We start from the raw sequence: 24071 nt of genomic DNA, 5'->3' as shown, positions 1-24071 counted from the left end.
GTAGATGGGCAGACGGTTGAGTCTGAGGATCAGTGGCTGAAGGGAAGGGTGGGGAAGATGCGTGTGTGGGTGAAGGAGCCATCCAGTCTGCGCCGGGCCTGGGTCCGTGTGTGCTGGCAGGCCCTGCAGCAGGAACTGGCTCTCTGCTGGAGCTCCATGGAGAAGCTTGACCAGAGGGCGCAAATCCTCGCTGGCCCCGGGGCCCCGGAGCACCTGCTCGTGGTACGGGAGAGGCTCTGGGAGCAGCTGCGGGCACTGCGGGAACGGGCAGCCACACGGTAAGGGGCGCTGTACCTGCTCTAGGTCTGGCGGGGCCTAGCCATGGTTGACCGTTCCCATGCCGTGACCCTGAGCTGGAAGGAAACCCTGGCCCCCCAGCCCATAGAGATGTGTCAGAGGAGCCCTTGCTGGGGGTTACTCCCCTCCTTCCGTCAAGTCCACAGCAAGGCCCACTGGGCAAGAGCCCCAGCTCCCTGCTCCCAGCTCCCATTGCTTCCCTGCATATGAGCCCACTGCCCTCCACTGCCCTCCTTGGCTTTACTTCTCCCTGAATCCAGAACCACAGGCTTGCACAGAGATCACAAATAAGCTCCTTCAGGTTGCCCCCTTCCGCTGGGCCCTCTCTCCCCAGGGGAGTGGGCAGCCAACCTGTGGGAACCACGGGCTGTCCCCACAGGGGCCGAGAGCTGGAGGGGACTCTGAAGCTGCATGAGTTCATGGGGGAGGCTGAGGAGCTGCGGACCTGGCTGGCTAGCCAGAAGCAGGTGGCCGGGCTTGGGGAGAGCCTCGGAGAAGACCATGAGCACATCCTGGTGAGCAGAAAGGGCTAGGAAGACACCCTCAGGGAGAAGGCCGGGGGCAGTGGGCCGGCCGGAAGGGCTGTGGAGGAGGGGGCTGTGGGAGTTGTGAGTGCTGGCCGAGGACAGGCCTTCTGAGGAGGTGTAGGCACAGGTGCTGTCCCACCCCTCGTTGCCCAATCAGGAGGCCCCAGCTTCCCAGGCTGCTTGCTGCCTTCCTGGGTCGTCATTCTGTCACCCACTGCCCTCTTGTCCTCAGCACCTCTGCACTGAGTTCACAAGGTTTCAGCGGCGAGTGGAGCTGGGTGCCCGGCGGGTGGCGGCCTGCCAGCAGCTGGCAGAGAGCCTGCAGGAGCTCGGGCACAGGGCCACCCCTGATGCCCGGCAGACGCAGCAGCACCTGCAGTGAGTGCCCAGTGGGCTAGGCCGGGGGTGCTGGCTTGGGGGAGCGAGCTGTGCAGGCAGCTCCTGGGGTGTTCAGAGAGGGTAGGCCGCTCTGAGGGCCACACTGGCTCTGTCTGCCTGCAAGGATTCTGGAGAGGGCGCTGGCCCCAGGGAGGCTGAGCCAGCTCCTGGTGACCACAGACTGTGAAGGGAGGCAAGTCTGGGTATGCAGGTCAGGGATGCCTGCCCGGACCCCCAGGGACAATTTTCCAAACCCCTGGCTCCCAGGACTTGGGGAAGGAGCTCTGCAAAGACGGCCTAGCTGCCACCTGGTTGGCATGGGTCCCCCCACTCCCAATCCCAGCCTGCGGGCTCTGAGGCCAGGCCTGACTTGTCCATGACCTCTGGCATGGAGCCTGGCCTGGTGGAAGCCTTAGAAGCTCAGTGAGAGTTGGCTGAGCACACTGAGGAATGGAGAGAAGATGCAGCTCCTGCCCTTGAGTGTTTATAAGCTGACTGACATTTGCGACTGGAATACACAAGAGGGAAGAAGGAGCACAAAGCTTAGAAATCAAGGGCTGACTGATATGAGGAAGTGGAGATGCAACATGGGGGGTTAAGGGGGTAGGAGAAGAATAAATGAAACAAGATGGGATTGGGAGGGAGACAAACCATAAGTGACTCTTAATCTCACAAAACAAACTGAGGGTTGCTGAGGGGAGGGGGATTCGGAGAGGGGGGTGGGGTTATGGACATTGGGGAGGGTATGTGCTATGGTGAGTGCTGTGAAGTGTGTAAACCTGGCGATTCACAGACCTGTACCCCTGGGGATAAAAATATATGTTTATAAAAAATTAAAAAATTAAAAAAAATAATTAAATTTAAAAAAATAATTAAAAAAATGGTTTTGTCTGATAGTAAAAAAAAAAAAAAAAAAGAAAAAAGAAATCAAGGGCTGAGCATGACAGCGGTGAAGGACTGAATTCGTGGTAAAGCTGGAAAGGCTCCAGGCAGGCCCTGAGGCAGGAAAGGGGGTTCCAAAGGGGAGTTCTGGGCCAGTCCTGGATGCAGCCTGGAAAGGACAAGGGCTGATAGGACTAGCCAAGTGTGGAATGAGATGCTGGGCCAATGGCTGACATCCTGTTGGTCTTCCACACACCTGGGGACAGGGCTGCCTGGTCGGAGCTGTGGGAGCTGACCCAGGCCCGAGGCCACCAGCTGCAAGATGCCGAGGTCACCCTCAGAGTACACAGAGATCTGTTGGAAGCCCTCACGCAGGTCCAGGTATGAGCCCAAGGGGAGGAAGGGGATTCTTTCTAGAAGGGGACACACCCCCGGTTCGGTGTCCCACCCTCTATTCCTGACAGCCTTGGCCATCTCCTCTCCTCAGGAGAAATCCACAAACCTCCTCAGTGAGGTGGCCCCAGACCTGCGTGGACTGGAGGCTCAGCTGAGGAGACACGAAGAGCTGGAGCATGAGCTCAGGGGCGCTGGGCAGCAGGTGAGCCAGTCTGGCCACCTCTCTCGCCCCGTGCCCACCCCCCCGTGCCTCCACAGGCCCCCCTTGAGCCTGTCTATCTCTTCCTCTGGGTTTCCCACGCTCTCCCAGGGCCTCGCACTGGGCCTACTGGGCATGGCAGGTCCTGGCTGGAGGAGGGTTCTGTGGGATGGGCAGGCCCTTCAGCCTCCAGGAGGATGTGACCCTTCCCCCCCACCCCATCTCCTCTCCCTGTCCCCAGCTGCAGGAACTGCTAGAGGCTGCAAGTGCAGTTCAGAAGCTGGGGCCGGGACCCCAGGCCCAGGCCGTGTGGCAGAGGCAGGAGGCTCTGAGGCAGGCCTGGGAAGCCCTGAAGCTACACGTGGAGCAGCGCAGGACGCGGCTGGAGCAGGCATGCCTCCTGGCCCGTTTCCATAGAGTGGTGAGGGCTCTGTCCTCTTGGGCTGCATGCGTGTGTATGTGTGTGTGTATGTTGCCATGCACTTGTGTGTGCTATTGAGGCCCTCCAACTCTGGAGGGAAACCCAGTGTGGACACGAGTTAGAGGAACACGGGTACTGGAGGTCTGTCAAGTTAGAGGAACACAGGTCTGGAGGTCTGTCGCAGGTCCGTCTGTCTGTCAGGGCACTGAGTGCGTGGGACACAGCAAGGACTCCTTAGGTTTGAGTCAACACCACCCAGGTGAGTAACAGAGCAGTCAGGAGACAGGGGTCCCAGCCAGGCCTGGGGAGGAAAAGCAGCCCATAACTGGAGAGTCACATGTTCTAGACAGTGACCTCGGGATAAGCTAGCATCTGTGAACATCTGTGTCTCACTGTCTACCGGGGTCCATGGATGGAGAGAGAAGGGTGATGAAGAAGCTAGGTAAGATGGACTTGGTTGTCCTCAGGGAGCCTCTCTAGATGAGGGGACAAGCCTCATACTCCAGAAATCAGATTGGGACAGGGGGCCTTGGCCACAGGCTGTCTCAGAAGTCCCCAGAGCCAGTGCCTGGTAAATCAGGAGGCCCAAACTCTGACCCTGCAAGAAGAATTGATCTGGGGATCTGCCTCTGCTACTGTCCAGCAGCGCAAGCTTGAGCAAGGCCTCTGTGAGTCCTCCCTCATACACACTGTGCCGTTGACCGTTCTTCACCTCGGCAATGAGGTGTTTGGACAAGGATCCAAGGCCCCTTCAGCTCTCATGCTGTGTACCCCGATCTGAAGACAGTGTGCAAGTGTTAAAGCAGAAATCTCCAAGGACAAGGTGAGCAGTGAGGCGTCACAGTGTCAGGGAAGCCTTTGTGAGGCAAATGAGGCCCTGGAGCCTGCAGAGCAGGTGAGCTGGGAGAGACGGAAGGGGGAGGAGAAGGAGCTTCTAAGCAGGAGGAGCACCAGAAGCAAAGGGTGAGGAGCCTCGCTGAGGGGGACGAGGAGGCTGGCAAACAGGCACACTTCATGAACTCGGAAAGATTAGGTTGGATGACAGCAGAGGAACCTGGTGACAAAATGCCCCTGAGCCTCAGCGGAAGCTCTGCCCTGGAATGGTTACTCTGCTGTGCGAGTGGACACGGGCGGGCTGGAGTTGGGCTTCAGAGCCCGGCTCTCTGCCGCCCAGCCCAGCCCAGCCCGGCCCAGCCCAGCTCTCACCCAGCTCTCTCCCTGGGTCTCCTGGGGCTGCAGGTGCAGGACTACACCTCCTGGGCGGCCGCTGTGTGGAGGGAGCTGCAGGGACAAGAGGGCTCCCAGGAGCCCAGCCGTGGCCTTCCCACACTACTCAGCAGCCACCAGCAGCTCCGGGCAGAGCTGGAGGCCCGGGAGGAGCTGCACCAGAGGGCCTCAAAGCTGGGCCAGCAGGCGCTTCAGGCTGTAGTAGGGACACCCATCAAGGAGGTGGGCCCCTTTCTCCGGTGCCCCCCACAACCTGCCCTGACCTCGTCTGAGCCTCATCACCTCACACCCTGCCCCGCCGTGCCACGCTGGCCTCTCGTCAGGGGCTTCCCTCAAGATCAGCTGCCAGCTTGTCCAGGCGGCTCTCCCCAGGCTTCCCATGTGTCTGTCCCCAGGTCCAGGAAGGGCTGCGAGCCCTTCGGGATGAACGAGAGCAGGTGTTCCAGGCCTGGGAGCAGAAGGAAGAGAAGCTGCAGGCCATGCAGCGGGAGCAACTCTTCCTCAGAAAGTGTGGTCACCTGGACCAGATCCTCACAGTCCAGGAGGCAGGTCCTCCCCCTGCCCCACCACACACATCCCCATGCGCCCCCTTCTCCCTTTCTCCTCTACCCCCTACTTGCTTCCTTGCCTCCTGGGACTCAGCTTTTTTCCTTGATGGGAGGCCCAAAGACTGGGCACAGCCTCAGTGCACATGGCTGCAAATGGGGTTCCGGGGGCCCAGCTGTTTCTGATGGCCTATTTGACTTCTCCATTGGCTGATCCAGATCTCCCTGAAAACCGGTGCACTGGGGAGCTCAGTGGAAGAGGTAGAGCAGTTGATCCGCAAACACAAGACTTTCCAGAATGTTCTGACGGCCCAAGATGAGAAGGTAAGAGGCTCAGAGAGAACTGGGCATGGTCAGAAATTGGGGGATGGGTGAGGGAAGAGGGTGGAGTCTGGGGACTTTGGAGAGTTCTGAATGGGGGACATGGAGTGCTTGGTGTGCACCCACAGGTAAAATCGGGCTACAGGGACAGCCTGTGGGTCTAGGGGTGCCTGGCTGGGGCTGACTGAGCAGAAGTGGGTATGTGGCTCAAGAGGAGGGCCACACTTCAGGGACACCAGAGCCACTTGGCTCCCCATGACATCGTCACATGGGAGCTGTGGGTTTGGATCTGACTTGCTAGGAGGACCAGCTGAGGGAAGGGCCATGCTGGGCTGAGGGAAGGTCTTTCCTGTGAGCCAGCCTCCCGTCATGGGAGAACAGGAGACTGTGACCCTGACCCTCCCCCCACCAGGAGGCAGCCCTGTGTGAGCAAGCGAAGACACTTGGGGGCCCCATCGTGCAGGATCGGCTCCACACAGTGTTAGAGCATCGGGCTCAAGTGAAGGACCTGGCAGAGAGCCGGGGACAAGCCTTGCACACCTGTCTCCTGATGACTGGCTTCACCAGGGCTGTGACCCAGGTCAGAGGGCCACCCCCAACCCCGTGCCTTCTGCTTGGGCCACATTTTACAGGGTACCAATGACCTTCACCTTCCCACGCTCCTTCAGGCCTCACCACACCCCTGTGATGAGGACACTGAAGTCTGGAAGGTTCAGTGGATTTCCCAGGGGCCTTGCTGGGACCCAGAACATTTGATTCAAAGACATTGTGAACAGAGATCCTGCTACTTCCTGAGCCCGTGAGGGCTAGGTCAGAGAGAACAAGGGAGGCAGAGGGAGGGAGCCAAGTATCCTGGGAACAGGCCAACCTCCCCTCCAGAGGCCCTGCCCAGCCCTACCCTGTGGCTGGAGGCAGGGCTGGGCCTGGAGCATGTCCTCCTGGGCTAGAAGCACTGGATGGCATCTATCCAGCTTGGCTTCACCCAGCCCTGGGGGGCAGCAGTCCACTCCCTGGGCACAGCTAAGAGTGAGGGCGTGGGACATCCCTGGGGACTGAAGCAGCACCGGCATAATGGGATTCATGTCCCCAACCCCCACCAGGCCCAGGACTGGATTGAGGAGCGAGTCCAGCAGCTGAGAGAGCCAATCCCTCCTGGGGACCTGAAAGATAAACTGAGGCTTCTGCGAAAACACCAGGCCTTCGAGGCTGAGATCCAGGCCCACGAGGAGGTCATAACCTCTGTCGCGAAGGTAGCAGGCCCTCGGCCCCAGTCCTACTTCAAAGTGTGGGCTCTTGGGTGGCCAAAGAGGAGGGTTTCAGGCAGGGGGAGGGGTGACAGGCGGGCAAGATCTCCGGGTGTTCTGTCTCCCAGGATGGCGAGTCTCTCCTGGCACAGAGCCCCCCTCGGGCAGGAGAGGTCTCCCAGAGGCTGCAGGAGCTGCAGGAACACTGGCGGAAGCTGAGGCAGGCAGTGGCTCTCCGGGGCCAGGACCTGGAGGACAGGTGGAAGTTTCTGGAGTTCCTGCGGAGAGCTGACCTTACAGATGCCTGGATCCAGGAGATGGTGAGACCCAGCCGGGCAGGGACAGAGCTGGGGGTGAGGCTGTGGGGCTGAGAGATGGGGACAAAGACAGGCCTGCTACTCCCCAGCTTCCTGACAGGCGGGAGCCCCAGCAGACAGTTGCCCCAACACTGCTCCGGGAGCTGGCTGCCCTGGTGCTGGGGCTCAGAGTGCCGTCCCAGACCCTCACCCCTTGGCCTCTGCAGGAGGCGATGGTGAACCTGGGCGAGCTGGGCCAGGACCTTGAGCACTGTCTGCAGCTCCGCAAGCGTCTCCGGGAGCTCCCAGGAGTCTGGGCCGAGGTACAGGGTCCTGTGGGGGAGACGCAGTCAACCTGTCCCCATGGGGGACAGAACTGCTCAGAATAGTGAGACAGCATGGGTCGGGGGAGGGCTCCAGCCACTGCCCCGGGCTCACTACTTGCATGTGCTTGGGCAGCCCCCTCATAGAGCCAAGCCATAGTTCCTCCGTCTTTAAAATGGGGATAATGCTGGCCTCTTAGGTAAGAGAGCCAGGACGAGTGGTGGTGGCTGCACGAATTGGTACTTGTGCTGAAACTGCCGGGAACTGTCCTCCCCACCACACACACACAGGTGCACATGTGCAGAAACTGATATACTCCGAATCAAACCCGTGGTCGAGTCCGCGGTTAGCATGTCCATTCTGTGCCCCAGTCATATAAGGTTTTACCCTCAGGGGAAGCTGGGGGAAGGGATTGTGCGGCTTCTCTATACTATTTTTATTGTTATTGTTGTTGCTGCAATTTTGCAATTTCCTGTGCATCTATAATTATTTCAAAATTTAAAAAAAAAAAAAAGATACACAAGTGCCTGGACGGAGTGGACAATCCAACCGTAAACTCCAGCTGCCCAGAACCTTCATTCAGCTTCTCAGCTTCTTCTCACCACACCCCCACACGCACCCCCAAAATCTCTCTCATGTGCTCTAGATGAAAGAAATGGGACAAATGTAGTCACAGTCAGGTGTTAGAGACCAAACACGTTCCCCTCCTCCATCCAGTGTCAGCACGTGCGATTTCTAGAAGACCAAGGTTCTCGCCCGGAGCTCCCCTTTGGTGCTGGTGGAATTCACAGCCTCCCTGCCGGGTGCTGTGGTAGAGGGAGCACCAGAGAGACTCAAAGAGCAGGGCTCAGATCCTGGGCCTGGCACACACTAGCCGTGGTAGCCTCTGGCTCTGCTCTGGTATATGCAGAAGGAGAGCGAGCCCCTCCCCTGCCCAGCTCGGCCAAGACCCTTCCTCAGAAGCACTTGGGGAATTTTAACCAGCTCTCTGAATACGAGCTGTTGTTACTGGGGGCAGGATCCCTGCACTCCCTCCTGTGGCTGGGGACCCCGTCCAGTGGACCCGTAAGCCCCTCTCACTAACAGCCCCCGCCCAGGACGCATAGGGGTGCGGACGCTCCTGCACCAGGAGATCGCAGCTTACCATTTCATTCCACCACTTGCTTTGCTCTGCTTGTCCATTCTTATTCTCAACTCTTCTCCGTGCTTTCTTATCACTTGCTTTCCTGAGCAATTTAACACGCTGCTCCTCATCCTCTCTTGGGCTGAGGCAGACCCTCCACGGGCTGTGACTGTCCGGGTGCCCTCACCCTTCACCCCCGCAGGACACCATGGATGGCATCCACATCAGGAGCATCAGTGACTTGTCCCTGAAGCTCGAGAACCTGAACCCTGAGCAAGTCAAGACCATCCACAAGCGGCGACAGCAGCTGAACAGCAGGCCAGTCCCCGACAGGAACGCTGTGGGTCTAGGGGAGGGGGCTGGAGGGCCATCTCTGACTCAGCCTTACGCCTTCCTTCCCAGATGGAAGAGTTTCCGTGGCAACCTACTCTGGTACCAGCAGCAGCTTGAGGGGGCCCTGGAGATACATACATTGTCCCAAGAGCTGGATGGCGTCACTGAGCAGATTGGGGAGAAGGTAAGTAGCAAAAGACTGTGGCAGCTGGGGAGCAAGGCGCTCACCCAGAGTTTCCCTTGCGTCTTGCCCCCCCCTTCTCTTCAGCTTGGGTAGTGGAGGTAGATGCTGCTAGGGGTCCTTCAGGGCTAGGGAGAGGGGTCTGCCAGGGGCTCTCTTGCTATTGACTCTGGGCCCGAGAAGCCCCCATTACAGGCTTGGAGGCTGGCCCACCTGGCTTCTAGAAACACTGTGGGTCAAGAGGCCAGAGCACAGCTCCCCCACATACTCTTCTGTCTCTGGTCCCTAAGCATGGCCAGAGCACACAGGTGCTTGGCCCCAGAGCATGTCAGCAACCACTGAGAAACATGGGCTAAATGCTGGCAGGGGGGTGGGGGGCATGTGAAGAAGTTGTCTGCCCCCCCCCACCCAAGAAGTCCCATGCGACACAGATGGTGCCCTGTTCTGAGCGTGAAGGGGCTCTTGCCTCACTCTTCTTACTCCTCTGCTCCCTGCCCCCAGCCAGCCAGGCCTGGCTCTCTGTCCACACTCTGTTCCCCCCAAAGGAATGAGAGACCATTGAGACATGGTATGTGGAGGCAACACACAGAGATGACTGGGTCAGAAGAAACTCCATCCCCTGGTCTCTCCTGGGAATTGTTCTTCACAGAAGGAAGGGGCCTTGGTCAGCAGAGGGCACGGGGAAGGGAATCAGGTCGGGTACTTGGTTCTCACACAGAAACCCCATGGCTGGTGACCCCTCGGCAGTGAGCGGGGAGCTGCAGAAAAGGCAAAACCAGTAAGGCTACATTCCTTCCCAGGCCGCCCTGGTCCAGGCCCTGGGCTATGGGAAAGATCGAGAGAGCTTGCAGAGGCTGATCCGGAAACATAAGGAGTTGGAGCAGGAAATAGGCCTCCTCCAGGCCCAGGTGGAGGTACACAGCTGGGTGTGGAGGTGGCCTCGTCTGTGGGATGCTGGGCAGGCCACAGAGGGCAGGAGGCCTTCCAGACCAGGGGAGCCAGCATACTCCATTGAGCAGTATGCCCCCCAGAGGCCAGGGGCCTCCCTCAGCTGGGGCTCCCCTGACTACCACCTACATTCCTGCCCCAGCTCCTGAGCCCAACTTTCCCCACAGTCCCTAGAGCGGGCGGTGGGCCGCGTCTGCCAGAGAAGTCCTGGGACAGCCCACCGCCTCAGCAGCAAGCAGCGGGAGGTGACGGACAGTTGGTGGCAGCTCTGGAGGGGGGCCCAGAAGCGGTAAGGACCCCTGGGCCTTTTTCCTCACAGACTGAGTCCTGGGAGCCTCTCTGTCTCTCCCCTTCCCCTTAACCCTGGTCTCCCCTGAGAACATTTTTCCACCCTTCGAATAACCATTGGTATTGTCCCCCTATTAATCCCCAGCCCTGGGCGCTTGTCTGGCCAAGGGGATTCGGAGAGCATTGGTGTGGGTGTGAGGGAAGGAGGGGCGTGGAGGCTCCAGGGCTAGCTGATGAACCCTGCGGGCAGGAGGGAGTCCCTGGAGGCCTTATATGAAGCTCAGAGTCTGCAGGATGATCTGCGGCACTTGTCGGTCTGGGCCCAGGGGCTGCGGGCGGAGATGGAGGCCCGAAGCACCCCGAGCAGCCCTGCGGAGGCCCGACGCAGGCTGGAGGAGCACCAGGAGCTCAAGGTGCGGGCCAGACCCTGGGACCTCATTTTGCCTCTGCCCTGTCCCAACTTTCTCTGAGCCCTTCCTCCCTCACCTGCCCAGGCCTCTGTCCTCTTCCTCCTACCCACTCCACTGTGTTCTACCTCATGCCTCCTCCCTTGCATGGAGGGAACCCTGGCCTCGGGGGTCTGAGGCCCATCTTATGACAGGTCGAGCTGGACTTGAGGACAAATCGCATCGGCCTGGCCCGAAGCACTGGGCAACGACTGCTTGCAGCAGGTCACCCAGCTCCCCCCGACCTCCTCCAGGCCCTGGCTGGCTTAGACCAGGAGCTGAACAGCCTGGAAACGGCCTGGCAGGACCACCAGCTCCAGCTGCAGCGGGCCCTGGAGCTTCAGGTAGGCAGCCTCCATCCTACCCTCCCTTAACCCCACCGGCCCCTGGTCAAAGCCAAACCCCAAGGCCACTGTTCCGCAGCTTTGCCCGGTGCCCGGCGCCCAGCTGGCCCACAGCAAGTCTTGCCGGCTGTGCACGTGTTCTTTCGAGCCAAGGTCTTGGTCCCTGGTTTCTCCTCAGGGCACCCACAGGCTCACTCTACCTGCACCGAGGGGAGCCTCTGCTCACTTCCTTTTGCCTTTTCCTTTCTTGACAGCTGGTTCTGAGTTCCGTGGAGCAGATGGAAAGTTGGCTCTGCAGCCAGGAGGCCTGCCCCACTAGCAAGGGTCTCGGGGTGGGTGCCGACCCAGGTTTTACCAAAGCAGCGGCAAAGTGCTGCCTGAGCTCCCCAGGCCCCGGGGGCGGGGGAGGGCTCCCCATCCTCTACCATCTGCAGCCCTGAAGCCTTCACCCCTCCATGTTTGTGGTTCTCCTGCACCTGGTGCTCAGCCCCACAGGGAATGTCCCAGGAGCTGAGAGGGTGAGCGTGCATCCTTTGACCTGTTCTTGCCTCCTTCCCACGACTTCTCACCTCTGCCCTCCTCATGTCCCTCCCCCAAGGTTTGCTCTTCCAGCCACCACCCCAACCCCTGTGGCTGACGAGCCTGACTCAGGGGGGATCTCGGAAAAATCAGGGGCCAGCTGGTTCCTTGCTGACACAGTCTTACCAGAGTGCAGAGGAGAGGGTGTTCCTGTTGGGTGAAAAAGCTCCATGTGCCCTGAAAATTCTGACCCTGGCCCCATCCCCAGTACCTTCCCTGGCTAAGAATCACTGTCCTAAAGCCAAACGCGGCCCTGAGACCTCAGAGGGATGGGTTTGGGCACAGAGCTCATCATGTGGGTGAGTGTGGGTGGCATGGCCAGCAGAGAGCTTGGGACGGGAGGGGCAGCCCCACGGATGGTAGTGGCTTCCCTGCTCCTGCCAGGACTCTTGGGCCGCTGCGGAGACCCTCCTGAGGAAGCACGAGGTGCTGGAGCGGGGCCTGGAGGCTCAGGCTGAAAAGATGAGCGCGCTGGAGGCCACCGCCCGCAGGCTGCACCAGGCTGGGTACCCCGAGGCCCAGGGTGCCCTGGGTCGGTGCCAGGCCATGCTCCTGAGGTACATCTGGTTCTGGGCTGTGGGTGGGGGGGGGTGCGGCAAACTTCCCAGCGTTTTCCGGGGGCTGAGGTCGATGCCAAGCACCCCTGCCCGCCCAGCATGTGGCCCCCCAGGGGGGGATGAAAGGGAGTTTTACCAAGAAACGTGTCCCAGGAAACTGAAGGAGGGGCGACCCAGTGGAACGGCCGGGCCACAGCCCAGTAGTTAAGTGTCCATGAGCCAGAGTGTCCTGAGTTCCTGTGCTGCCCCCTTGTGGTGGGATTTGGGGCACTTGCCTCACAGAGTCTCAGGATGGGGTAACAGCGCCTGCCTCTTCAGGTAGTTGGGAGGATCGAGAAGGTACCCTTGATGTCTTAGCATGGCGCCTGCCACCCGGGCAGGTCGGCACATTTCTCACGCCCATTTAGATGAACCCAGCACAGCTCATGAGACACCGGGCTCTTCCTTTTTTCCTCCTAAAATCCCATCCAGTTCAGCTAAGTCATCCAGCTTCTCAGACTTTTAGAGCCAGGCAGATGTGGCCAAAACCCGGCTCTCAGACTGGCAGGGGTCTCTGCCTTTTCCAGAGAGCCCACTGGGGTCCACAGTGCTTGTCAGCTCTCATGCGGGCCCTCTGACAGGGGGAGGGCTGGGCCCTTCGCTCCTGCTCCTTGCTCATGGGACCCCCACCTGGATACCAGGAGGACTTTGATGGACAGATGACAAACGCTAGTTTGCTGGTCTCTGTCAGCACCCTCCCCTCGTGACCCCTGATCACCTTAGATGGTTTCTGGTGGTCTGACTTTCCCCTGGGACAGTACCACCATGACCCCTCCCCTTTGGGCATCTGGCATCCTCTGGGGAGGCGGCAGTTCCCATTCCACCAAGCCTCGCTGCACCTCCACCCCCACACCCTTTGGCAGCCCCAGCAGGGGGAGAGAAGTTTCCACTCAACGCTGGTGTGGAGATGACAGGGATGTGGGCAGTGTTAGGGTTTTGTTCCTATTTATTTTTTAGATCACGGGTCTAATCTCTCTTTTTGTGCGTACAGCAATGTATTTGATACACTGGTACAGAGAGGTACACACATATATAAGTCAGCAGACACACACACACACACACACACACACACACACACACACACACACATTTGGGTGGGTACCCTCTCAGAGTCCTTCCTAAGGGTAGTGCATGATCGAAACTAATGGTTTGGACGCTATACTAGTTGGCTAGTGTGGCCATGACAAAATCCCACAGACTGGTGGCTTCAATGCCAGAAACGTGTTTTCTCACAGTGCTGGAGGCTGGAAGCCCTCAATCCAGACGCTGACAGGGTGGGTTTGTCCTCAGGCCCCTCTCCTCGGCTTACAGACTGCCATCCTCCCCTCTCCTCACATGGTCATCCCTGCGTGTGCGTGACACCTGACGTGGCAGGTTGGGGGCGCTCTGAGCAGCTCATTTTAACTTCTTTAAAACCCTATCCTCTGATTCAGTCCCACTGTGGGGTACTGGGAATGAGGACTTCAACTTAAAAATGTGGGGGGACACAAGTCAGCCCCTGATAGGCACTAGTGAAGAGGGGGAGTAGAAGTTCTCTCCTTTCAGAGGGAGCCCCGGGCTCCGGGCGTACTGGTCCAGAAGAAGGGCTGTGGCCATGGGGAGGCACGTGCACGCCCCTGGAGCAGCTCCAGGTCTGGTGAGGGGACCTGAGGGCCCATGAGACCCTCCTTCTGGCAGGAAAGAGGCACTGGTAGAGCGAGCCAGGACCCGTCGCCGCCAGCTGGAGGAGCTCCAGCAGCTGCAGACTTTCCTGCAGGATTCCTTCGAGGTTCCCCTGGTTTGGGGGGTGGTAGTGGTTGTGGTGGGGAAGGAGAGGCCAGCCTTCCTCAGGGCAGCCCAGAGGTTCGGGGGAAGGGGGAGAGCCCGAGGCAGCTGGGCCTGGTCCTCTGCGTATGTGCAGGTGGCCACGTGGCTGAGGGAGAAGCACTCGGTGGCCCTGGAAGAGGGCTGGAGGGACCCTGCTCTGCTGCAGGCCCAGCTGTGGAAGCAACGGAGTCTCCAGGCTGAGCTAGACGCAAGTGTCCACCAACGACAAAGGCTGCAAAAGGTGAGGGGACAGTCCTGCAGGCCAGAGAGTGTGGGGAGACCCAACAGAGCCCTGGCAAGGGCTCTGATCCAGAGTCACAGATGACTGACACTTATCTAGTCCTTTCTGTACACAGGCACCATGCCCAGCACCCAAGGGGAGAGACAAACAGTAGCTTTTCTGAGGCACCTTCTCCAAAAATAGTGCCTTTTCAATCACGTATTGATGGGATAGTTTTTAAAGCCATCTTGGATGGACATGAGGGGACAGAGAAAGGCCGCAGTGAGCAGGCCTGTGGGTAAAGGAGCCAAAGTGTAGCATCTTTGAAATTTACCCTCTCCCACCTACAGAGGGCAGGACCTGACCCCAGGCTGGCTCCCTCTAGCATGAGGTGTCCTGCTAAAAATGTTTGATGTTTGATCTCGTTTAAACAAAATAACTGTTGTTCTCTCCATTCTATGGATAAGAAAAATGAGCTCAGAGAGGTTCAAGAATTCTCCCAGGTCACACAGTGAGCCCACAGGCTGGGGGGTGGAGCCCGCGCAGGTTCATGGGCACCAGCCATCCTAAGTCCTAGTGGTGTTCCCTGTGTGGCTGTAGGAGGGACAGAGGCTGCTGCAGGAGGGCCACCCAGCCTCAGAGACCATCCGGGAGCGTCTGCGGGAGCTGGGGGAGCTCTGGGACGAGCTGCAGGCCAACAGCCGGAGGAAGGCAGCCATGCTGCAGGTGGTTTGTGAGGTGGGCTCTGTGTGCCAGGGGACAGGCCAGAGGCACAGGGGGTGGGGTGGGGTGATGGTAGGCCTCTCCCCCTTGTGCCCACCTCACATTCTGCCCTAGGCCCTGCATCTCCGGCGGAGAGTGGAGGAACTAGAGAGCTGGCTGGAGCTTGTGGAGGTTGAGCTGAGAGCCCCTGTCAGGGACCAGGACCAGCCTGGGCTAGAAAAGCTCCTGGGGGCACAGGGAGAGCTGGAGGCCACTGTGGAAGGGCAGGCCAGGCAGGCACAGTGGCTATGGGACCAGGCCCAGGTCCTTACAGGGGAAGGCCTCTGCCTCGCCCAAGATGTGAAAGACCAGGCCCTGCAGCTGCTTCGGAGGTAGATCGACCCATGTGCCTCCTGCTCGCCCCCCTCCCTCCCTGTCCTCCAGCTTGTCTCCTCCGAGCCACCCCCTGCCCCCACGATGAGGGGCACTGAGTGGGTGAGCGCTGGGTCACCTTCTGGCCCCCACCCCTGACTGTCCCATCCCCACCCTCCACCGTTGCAGGTTTGAGTGCCTGAGGGAATCCCTGCGGGAGCGCAGAGCTGCCCTGGAGACCCGGAGCCGCCTCCTGCAGTTCTTCAGGGATGCCGATGACGAGATGGCGTGGGTGCAGAAGAAGCTACCCCTGGCCACCACCCAGGACTGTGGACAGAGCCTGAGTGCTGTGCGACAGCTGCAGGAGAAGCACCAGGTGTGGGTCCGCTCACCCTGAACCTCAGATCAGGCACCATTCCCAGCCAGCCAGTGGTGCAGGGAGCTCTCCACCTCTGGGGGGCTTTGGGGGCACCCCAAGTTCTTTGTGGGCCAGGAAAGGGAAGGCTTTGGGGGCAGATCTGCGGGATCCTGTAAGGGTTCCAGCACGACTCTGGGTCCCCTGAGGAGGGTCTTCCTCCCACTCCCCAGAACCTGGAGAATGAGATGAGTAGCCACGAGACTCTGACCAAGGCCGTGGTGGCCGAGGGACACCAGCTGGCACAGGCCGGGCCCTTCGCCACGGAGGCTGCCGCCCGGGTGCAGCAGCTGGAGAGTGCCGTGGGCGGCCTGCGGGCAGAGGCCACGCGGAGGCGGCTGCAGCTGCAGCAGGCCCAGGAGGCCCAGCAGTTCCTGATGGAGGTGAGGGGCTGAGGCGGGCGCTGCTGGGCCTGAGGAAACCCAGAGTGTAGGCGGCATTCTGGGCTCTCTGTGCATCCCCTCTTCCCTCAGCTAAGTGCTCTTCTGTGCCCCACCCCCACCCCCACCCCCAGAGCTCGTCCTTCTGCAAGTTGCCCAGGGCCCTGGATTGGGTGTGATTTTGTTTTGTTGTCTCTTCTAAACCGGTGGTTCTCAGTCATTGCCTTCCATCAGAACCACCTGCAGGCTTTACGAAATGCGGATACTCAGGTTCCATCCAGATCAGATCAGAATCTTCGGGGTTGAGGGCCAGGCACGGGGAGCAGGGAAGCTCTGGGGGATTCCCACGTGCAGCCAGAGTGTGAGCCACAGCTCGAGACCTCAAAGCTGTGCATGCCCCAAGCTGGGAGACCCAGAGGCCATGACCCAGGGAAGACTGCTCTCCCTGCAACCCCAGCTCCAGGAGGCAGAAGCCTGGCTGAAAGAACAGGGCTGTGTCCTGGACCTCAAGGATGTTGGCCAGAGTGCCGAGGCCATGCGTGCCTTTCTGCGGTGGCTGGAGGCCACCCGGAGAGACCTAGAGGCATTCGGCCTGCGCATTGAGAGCCTGCAGCAGACAGCAGCCCTTCTGGAGAGCAGGCAGAACCCGGAAAGGTGCGGGGGAGCCCGGCCCACGTAGGGAGGCGCAGGGAGGGCTCTCCCTTCCGAGGCAGGCACGTGAAACTGCTCTGGCCTAGAGAGGAAAGACTTCAGCCGGGTTGTCTTTTGTGCCACAGCGGCAGGGCACTGGCCCGGATGCAGGCGGTGAGGGAGGCCCACTCAGGGCTGCTGCTGAGGGCGGACGGCAGGCGGCAAGGCTTGCGGGAACAGCTACAGCTCCACCAGCTGGAACGGGAGGCCCTACTTCTCGAGGCCTGGCTGGCCAGCAAGGCTGCCACGGCTGAGTCGCAAGACCATGGGCAGGACCTGGAGGCTGTCACGGTGAGTCTCTCCTGAGCGAGCCTGGGGCCAAGTAGATAGAGGCCGAGCCAGGGCAAAGGAGGCATGCGTTTGGGCAAGAGGGAGGCGGGGGTGAGAGCCGAAGGGAAGAAGCGGTGGGCTCTGGGCGGATCCCCGTGGTGCCAGAGCCAGAGTCGAGGGACGTCTGCTCCTGCCTTGTCCAGTCAGGGTGGGGCGGGGGCGTGGGAGGGGAACGACTTCAGGCAATGCCAACCCTTTGCGAGCTGCTAGACGTCACCTCCTTGCCCCTCTCTCCCCGAAGATATTGGAAGAGAAGTTTGATGCTTTCAGAAAGGAAGCTCAGAGCCTGGGGCAGGCCAAGGTGCAGGCCCTGAGGGAGCTGGCAGACTCCCTGGAACGGATGGCACCCAGGTGCACTCCCCAGATTCAAGCCCAGAGGAGTCACATTGAGGCCGCTTGGGAGAGGCTGGACGGGGCAATAAAAGCCCGCATCCAGGTAAGTGCCTCCCAGGCCAGGCCAGGGGCAGCCAAGGAGCAGGAGCATCGATGCCTTCTGCCTGGGTTGGGGGCCTGTAGGCCAGCCGGGGGTACGCGTAGGAGCGTGGGAGTATGGGCATGAGTGTGTGTGTGTGCGCGCACGTGTGCACGCGGTAAGAGGGGGCTGCCTTTGATTCCCAGCACTAGGCAGATGGGGACTCCCAAATCCTTGCACCTTCACCTCCCCCCACCCCAGCTCTCTCCAGCAATTTTCTCTCTTGATGGCACAGTTCACTCCTCCAGGGAGAAACAGAAAGCCGGTCTGGCCAGCTTCCGAACCCTTCGGAGCCTCCCCTAAACACAGGCCTGGGGTCTGAAACCACCCACAGTATTGATCTGTCCTCACCCACATGCACTTAATGGTTTCCTTTGCTGCATCCCCCCATTCTCCGAGCTGCTGTGCCGTGTGCAGATGGGCTCCGTGTTGCTCCCTGACCTGTGTTCTCAGCTGGAGCTGCTGGTTTTCTTTAACACAGGCTGCTCCCCAAGTCCCTGACAGCCCAGGCAGCCTCCTGAGCTGACCCTCCCCTCCTAGCCAGTCCTCTCAGAAACCAAAGCCCTCCTTCCTAGGGACCCATCCCCCATGCTTCAGAGCCTCCATTTCCACCTTTCTCATGATTTGTAACCAAAGATCCCCTCATCACACGGTGCGCCCTGAGACCCTATCCCCTCATCTGTAACATCACACACTCATTGAGCACCTGCCACATCTGGGACATTCTCTGTACCTGGTGGTGACAAACCAGTCACCGAGCCCCATGGTCCTCATTATTTAAAGGGAGGCGGCCCACAAGGCCACATCTCTAGAGAGAAAGACCCTAGGAATGAGCTTTACCCAGAGCAGACCCTCGTCCCTCTCCCAGAGCCTGGCCATAGCCCGGGAGGTCCGGGGCTTTGAGCAGGCAGCAGCTGAGCTCCAGGAATGGATGCAAGAGAAGGCCACCCAGATGGTGAGAGACATCTGTGACCATAGCCCGTCATCAGTGCAGACCTTGCAGCAACAGCACAGGGGCCTGGAGGTGAGGGCACCTGCCCCAAGGTCTCCCTGCGGGTGAGGGGGGCCCCCCAGAGGGAGAAGGGAAGGCCTTCCTGGCCCGGGAGTGCTTACCCAGGGTGCATGCGGAACACAGTGGAGCTGGCTTGGGAAATCCTGGGAAAGAGGACCCCCCCACCCCGCTCTGCGCAGAGAGGCCGGGGTGCTCCCAGAATGAGGGGCATGCGTCAGGTTGCGTGGGGGGAGGCCTGATCAGGTATTCTGGTGGCAGCGGGACCTGGCAGCTGTGGAGAAGGAGGTGGCCCGGGTGCAGATGGAGGCCTGCCGGCTGGGCCAGCTTTACCCTGCGGCTCAGGAGGGCTTGTGCAAGCAGCTGGCCAGGGTGGAGGAGGCCTGGGCAACCCTGGATGTGAAGGCTCGGGAGCAGGGTCGGCAGCTGGAGCAGGCTGCCCAGGGCCATGCCTTCCTCAGTTGCTGTCGGGAACTGCTGTAGGTGACATTCCGCCCCGGTGCTGGCCCAGCTCTGCCCTGCTGGGTGGGGGTCACCCCAGCTCTTCCGGGAGCTGGTCTCCCCTTCCCCGGGCACGCCTCAGGCCCCGCCTCTTGAGGCTGCTCTCCCAGGCCTGACGGCAGCTTCATCTCCTTGCCCCCAGAGCATGGGCTCAGGAGAAGCAAGCTCTGGTCTCTTCCGAGGAGCTGGCCGGGGACATGGTGGGGGCTGAGCGGCTCCTGGTGCAGCAGGCAGAGCTGGGGCAGGAACTCCAGGAGCCTTGCCTTCGCGCCCACGATGTACAGCAGGAAGGGCGGCAGCTGATAGACAGCGGCCACTTCATGTCTCTGGAGGTAGGAGCACAAAAGGGATGGAACCCAACTACCCAAGGCCTTGGAACCCCTAGCAGAAATCTCAACCGTTAGGAGAAGGCAGGCAAGGAGCAGAGAGAGAGAGGCCAAGAAGGCAAGGGGAGGGTCTGGGCCTTCCCTGGAGCCCTCTGCTGGCCCCTCCAGGCCTCCCCTGCCTCAGTGCTTCCGCTGGAGCGTCTGACCCAGAGCATCCCTTCCCACCAGGTGGCAGCGTGTCTGCGGGAGCTAGAAGGGCAGCTGCAGGCACTCACGAAGGCCTGCACCCTGCGCCAGGAGCGCTGCGAGGAGAACTGGGGCCTGCAGAAGCTACGGCAGGAGCTAGACCAGGCTGAGGCTTGGCTGGCCTCCCGGGAGGTTCTACTGCTGGACCCCAACTATGGGGTGAGCCCAGCCCCCCCCCACCCCATTAGCCAGCTGCACCGACTGGCAGCTGTGGCCAAGGGCAGGTCCTGCTGTTCCTCAGCTCTCTACCCGCTAAACCGGATTACGGACCCCGAGGGGAGGCTCTTGGCACCCCCTGGAGCTGGGCCTCACCCTGGCTGGCTTCTCCCCAGCACACTGTGTCCGACGTGCAGCTGCTACTCTGCAGACACCAGGACTTAGAGAAGTTGCTGGCAGCCCAGGAAGAGAAGTTTGCCCAGCTGCAGAGGAAGGCAGGGGTGAGAGGAGGCTGGGCGAGGGTCCACCAGCTGCTAGGGGCCTGAGGGCTGGCGGGGGGCGGGGGGGGAGCAAGCTGAGAATGGAGCCGCCCCGTGCCCCATGCCCCATGCCCCATGTCCCATGCACTGAGCCCACAGCTGACCCCTCGGAAAAAGCTTATTCTTTGCCAGGCCAGCTGCAGGGCCCTGTTACCCTCCGACCCGGGAAAGGCTGGAGCCCCACTGTGCACTAGGATGACGGGGAAGTGTCTTAAGCCAGCTAAAGCAGGAACAGATGAAAGAACCATGATGAGGCAGGGGTTCTCTCTAGGGGAAGGGATTCGGGGAAGAGAGGTGACCTGACCTGGCTCACCTCACTCCCCTCTCAAAGGTGGACCGGAAGCTGCTGCAGCAAGTGACAGGGTTGGAGCCCAGGAGTGCTGGCCACAGGCTCACATCCCCCAAGCAGAGGCCCTTTGGAAGCTGGTGGCCAGGAGTACAGCTGGCAGAGACAAGGGACCTGCAGCCAGGTGTCTCCGTTGGGCCACCCATACCCTCTGCCACCACGGTCTCCCTGGAACCTGAGGCCCGGCAGCAGGAGCCCAGTGGGGCTGGGGCCAAGGGGGTAAGGCCCACACCCTGCAGCCAGCACTGAGCCCCGGGGTGGGGGGCACTGGACCTAGGAGCCGAGAGTCCTCAGGAATGAAGTAATCAGGGGAAGATTGCTAGCCCACCTCTCAGAGGGGGCCTCTCCTCTGTTCCTGGGTGTTTCCTGGGCCCCATCTTGCCCTTTCAGGATGCTAAGGGTGCCCCCACCATGGAGGGATATTTGGAGTTCCAGCAGCAGCTCCGGTCTGCTGAGAGGCAGGTAAGTATGAGAAGATTCCTTCTCTAGGCAACTCTCTTCCACAGAACAGCTTGGGCTCAGAAGGGCCACTGGGGCCTGGAGTCTTGACATGGTGGATAATCCCCCACCCCCGTTCTTAAGATAGTTTCATTCTCTTTATTTAAGTAATCTCTACACCCAGCGTGGGGTTCAAATTCACAACCCAGCCCCGAGAGCAAGAGTCACACACCCTATTGACTGAGCCAGCCCGGTGTCCCAGGACAGTTTCCTTCTTAAGCTACCCCAGAGCTGCCCCATCCTAGGCTGGAGGATGGGACCCTCCTCCTCCTCCTCTTCCTGGTTTCCCAGCACCTCATTCCCAGGCTCCCTTGGGCCAGTCCAGCACTTGGCCTGGGAGCCTCTGGTGACGCACAGGTCTTCGCAAGGCCAGGCTCCAGCCTCCCCTCCACGCCCAGCTGGTACAGCCTCCCCACCTTCTCTCCACAGCCCTGCTTGAGCCCCTGGGATGGCTGCCATGGGACCCTAGGGGGCAGCTCCCTCAGCCTCTTCTGGGACAAGAGGACAGCAGCAGAGGTACTGGGCAGTGGAAAACATGGAAGACAGAGGACAGGCCCACAGGGAAGAGCAGACATGGCTGTGGTGACCCCTCTCATGTCTTCTCAGAATATGGCCCCGGTGGCCACCCTTGACCTCAGAGGAGCCCAGTGTGAGAGGCCGGGGCACCAGCATGACAGGAAACACGCCTTCTCCTTAAGGTGAGGGCCATGTAGAGAAGGAGACAACAGCCCAGGGCCATACTGACCCAGCAGGCACAGCCTCTGAAGAGTAGCCCAGGGGCTGGAGGCAGGGGTCCCCTTATGGGTGGCCAAGAATTTTGACCCCTGGCTCCCTGGGTGGCAGGCTGAGCAGCAGGGTGGAGACGCCCTGGGCAGCGCCATCAGAAGGGCAGGCCGAGAGCGGGATTCCAGCCCTGAGCAGCACAGCTGGTAAGCACTGGGGGAACCTGGGGAGGGACTTGGGGTACTGAGTCCCTGGGTCCCTGGCTGCTGTTTCAGGCATCCTCAGAAGTGTCACATCTAGTACCTCTCTACCCGGAGAGGTAAGTGGGACTTCATGTCTTCCCAGAGAACTGAAGGCCCAGAAGGGGTAAACTACTTGCCAAAGATCACAGAGGGCAGGCCGGGCTTGCCCCCCTGGCTGCCTCCTGGCCCTGTCCCACCCCCCTCGGAATCTCTCGGACTCCCCTGCCTGCTCCTAGGTTTTGTTCTGTGACCCTGGGACCTTCTCTAACCTTCCAGTCCTCAAAAAGCTCTGCAGGCCCTGCCCTTGGGGTGTCCTTTGGACAGTGGCCAAACCCAGGTCCAGCAGGAGGAATGCCTGGAACACACCCCTGCCCCAGACGTCTCTCGTCACTGTGGTCAGACGGGCTCCATCCAGAGACCGTGCGTTCAGGTCCTGTCCTCAGGCTGCTGTGAGCCCCGGGTGGGAGTCCCTCACCTGTTCCTCCCAGGCTCTCCGGTTTCCTGGCTCCCTTCCTCACACTCTGTGGTCCCATGGGAGCTGAGCCTGCCCTTGCAGCATCCCAAAGGCCTCCTGAGTGTCTTCAGGGTCTTCTCTAGACTGAGCCTTTCTCAGCCCGTCTGCATTCAGCCTTCTGGGAGGCAGGGCGCGTGGGGCACCGCATAGGCAAGGCTTGACGCATGCCTGGCCTCCTGTAGCAGGCACGTCAGTCCATTTGAGCTGCTTTTAAAAAATTCACAGACTAGGTAGGTAACAGACCAGAACCATTTATTTCTTACAGTTCTAGAGACTGGGAAGTCCACCATCAAGGTGCCACCAGATTCGGGGTCTGGTAAGAGCCATCTTGCAGGTCGTGAGGGGAGCCCTCTCACTTGGTAGAAGGGGCTAGGTTGTTCTCTGGGGTTTCTGTAAGGGCTCCCCTCTTATCACCTAATCACCTCCCAATATCATCCCCTTAGCATTAGCATTTCCATGTAGGACTCTGTGTGTGTTGGGGGGGGACACAAACATGCAGGGAGTCTGCTGACTACAGAAGGCCTAGCACAGGGGCCGGGACTGACCACTGATCTCCCTTTGCTCTGCAGCCCACAACCTGAGCCTGGAGCACCCAGCCAGACCAGGGGGCTTCCCCGCTGAGCACACTGCTGAGGGCGTGCCTGGCCTGGCCGCCCCACTCAGGTAGGGCACCTGTGGATGTGGGGGGGGGCGGTCCTGAGCCCCATGATTGGCACAGCTGCATCCCTCTTAAGCCCAAGATCTGGAGACTCAGATCTGCCACGGTATGGGGTAACCCCCGTATTTGAAACCCTCAGCAATAGAAAATCCTAGCACCCACCCTCCCAATTGGGTATGAGCCTCTGCTCAGAATCCAGGCCCTGAGGGTCCTTTTCCTCAGATTCCACGCCTGTCCCCGGACTTCATCACTGAGGGAGATGGCTGTGAGCACTCACAGCCAGCCACAACCCTTGGAGTTCCTGCAGGCTGAGGGCCCTGCCCAGGCACCTGCCCCCGGCTCACCCTCCCTTCCCTCCCCTGGCCAGGCCCAAGGTAAGGATACCCTGGGCGTCCACCCCGGCTCACTTCTTGGCCTCCTCTTCCTGTCCAAGACAAAAGATGGGTTGCCGGCTAGCCATATCTGGCCTGCACTCTGCCCTCTCTCCGGCTCTTCCCTGTTCCAACAGGAAAGGGGAACCTTACTATCCTCGAGCAGGCCAGAAATCAGGCTGTCACCCCTCACACACACCCTCACACAGACTCCCACAGAGACAGACACCCCAGGTCAGACCCGAGGAGCGTTTCCAGCACCTCAGAAGGCGGCCATGGCTGTGGTCTCTGGCACACAGGCTCCACTTTCAAATCTATCCAGAGAACATGTTGCTGAATGAATAGGCTTTGTCCCTGGATGGTGGCGTCTAAGGCTTCCAGGGCCCCCATTTTTTTCCACTGTGACACTAGCTACATGCCCTAGGCAGGGCCCAAGCATCAGTGGGCCAGAGCAAACAGGGGGAGTTGGGTCACAAGAACCTGTTCTCTCCCCTCTACCCTCTGCACACTACGTACGGTCAGTCCTGCAGCTGCCTGTCAGCCACAACCCCAGCACCAGCAGCAGGTGGAATGTTCTAAGGGAGGCCAAGCCCTAAGTTCACTCTGCCTTCCTGTTCCCCCAACAGGTCAGGACCCTGAACTAAACCCTGAGGTGGCAACAAACCTCAGGGCTACCAACAAGGACAATCTCTAGGAGACCAGCCCGAGACTCTGCTACCAGGACCAAGATCTGGAACAGATAGTTCCTTGTTAAGAGGCAGCCCTCGGGGCACCTGGGTGGCTCAGTGGGTTAAAGCCTCTGCCTTCGGCTCGGGTCATGATCTCAGGGTCCTGGGATCGAGCCCCGCATCGGGCTCTCTGCTCAGCGGGGAGCCTGCT

General features: G+C 60.2%; 1 protein-coding gene across 1 annotated transcript in view; it reads left to right on the top strand.

The window, feature by feature from the left end:
- LOC111159676 (spectrin beta, non-erythrocytic 5) overlaps positions 1-23886 on the top strand; it is a 46563-nt gene extending 22677 nt beyond the window's left edge. Inside the window, 43 exon segments of the mRNA XM_022522242.1 lie at positions 121-278; positions 677-812; positions 1057-1202; positions 2351-2465; positions 2572-2682; positions 2921-3100; positions 4340-4549; positions 4723-4872; positions 5092-5196; positions 5606-5773; positions 6294-6443; positions 6566-6757; positions 6961-7056; positions 8383-8498; positions 8583-8697; positions 9495-9608; positions 9810-9931; positions 10181-10343; positions 10532-10720; positions 10975-11052; positions 11684-11856; positions 13573-13663; positions 13796-13942; positions 14522-14659; positions 14759-15015; positions 15185-15371; positions 15584-15793; positions 16248-16444; positions 16567-16771; positions 17052-17246; positions 18151-18306; positions 18553-18770; positions 18935-19124; positions 19347-19523; positions 19697-19801; positions 20172-20312; positions 20577-20648; positions 21114-21200; positions 21291-21382; positions 21528-21613; positions 22733-22826; positions 23044-23195; positions 23819-23886. Of these exon segments, the coding sequence (XP_022377950.1) occupies positions 121-278; positions 677-812; positions 1057-1202; positions 2351-2465; positions 2572-2682; positions 2921-3100; positions 4340-4549; positions 4723-4872; positions 5092-5196; positions 5606-5773; positions 6294-6443; positions 6566-6757; positions 6961-7056; positions 8383-8498; positions 8583-8697; positions 9495-9608; positions 9810-9931; positions 10181-10343; positions 10532-10720; positions 10975-11052; positions 11684-11856; positions 13573-13663; positions 13796-13942; positions 14522-14659; positions 14759-15015; positions 15185-15371; positions 15584-15793; positions 16248-16444; positions 16567-16771; positions 17052-17246; positions 18151-18306; positions 18553-18770; positions 18935-19124; positions 19347-19523; positions 19697-19801; positions 20172-20312; positions 20577-20648; positions 21114-21200; positions 21291-21382; positions 21528-21613; positions 22733-22826; positions 23044-23195; positions 23819-23886 (6252 nt within the window).
- Positions 23887-24071: the final 185 nt, after the last annotated feature.

This window comes from Enhydra lutris, unplaced genomic scaffold (assembly GCF_002288905.1).
Source record: "Enhydra lutris kenyoni isolate GAN:26980312 unplaced genomic scaffold, ASM228890v2 scaffoldscaffold4, whole genome shotgun sequence".
NCBI lineage: Eukaryota > Metazoa > Chordata > Mammalia > Carnivora > Mustelidae > Enhydra > Enhydra lutris.
This window is presented reverse-complemented; position numbering and strand designations above follow the sequence as displayed.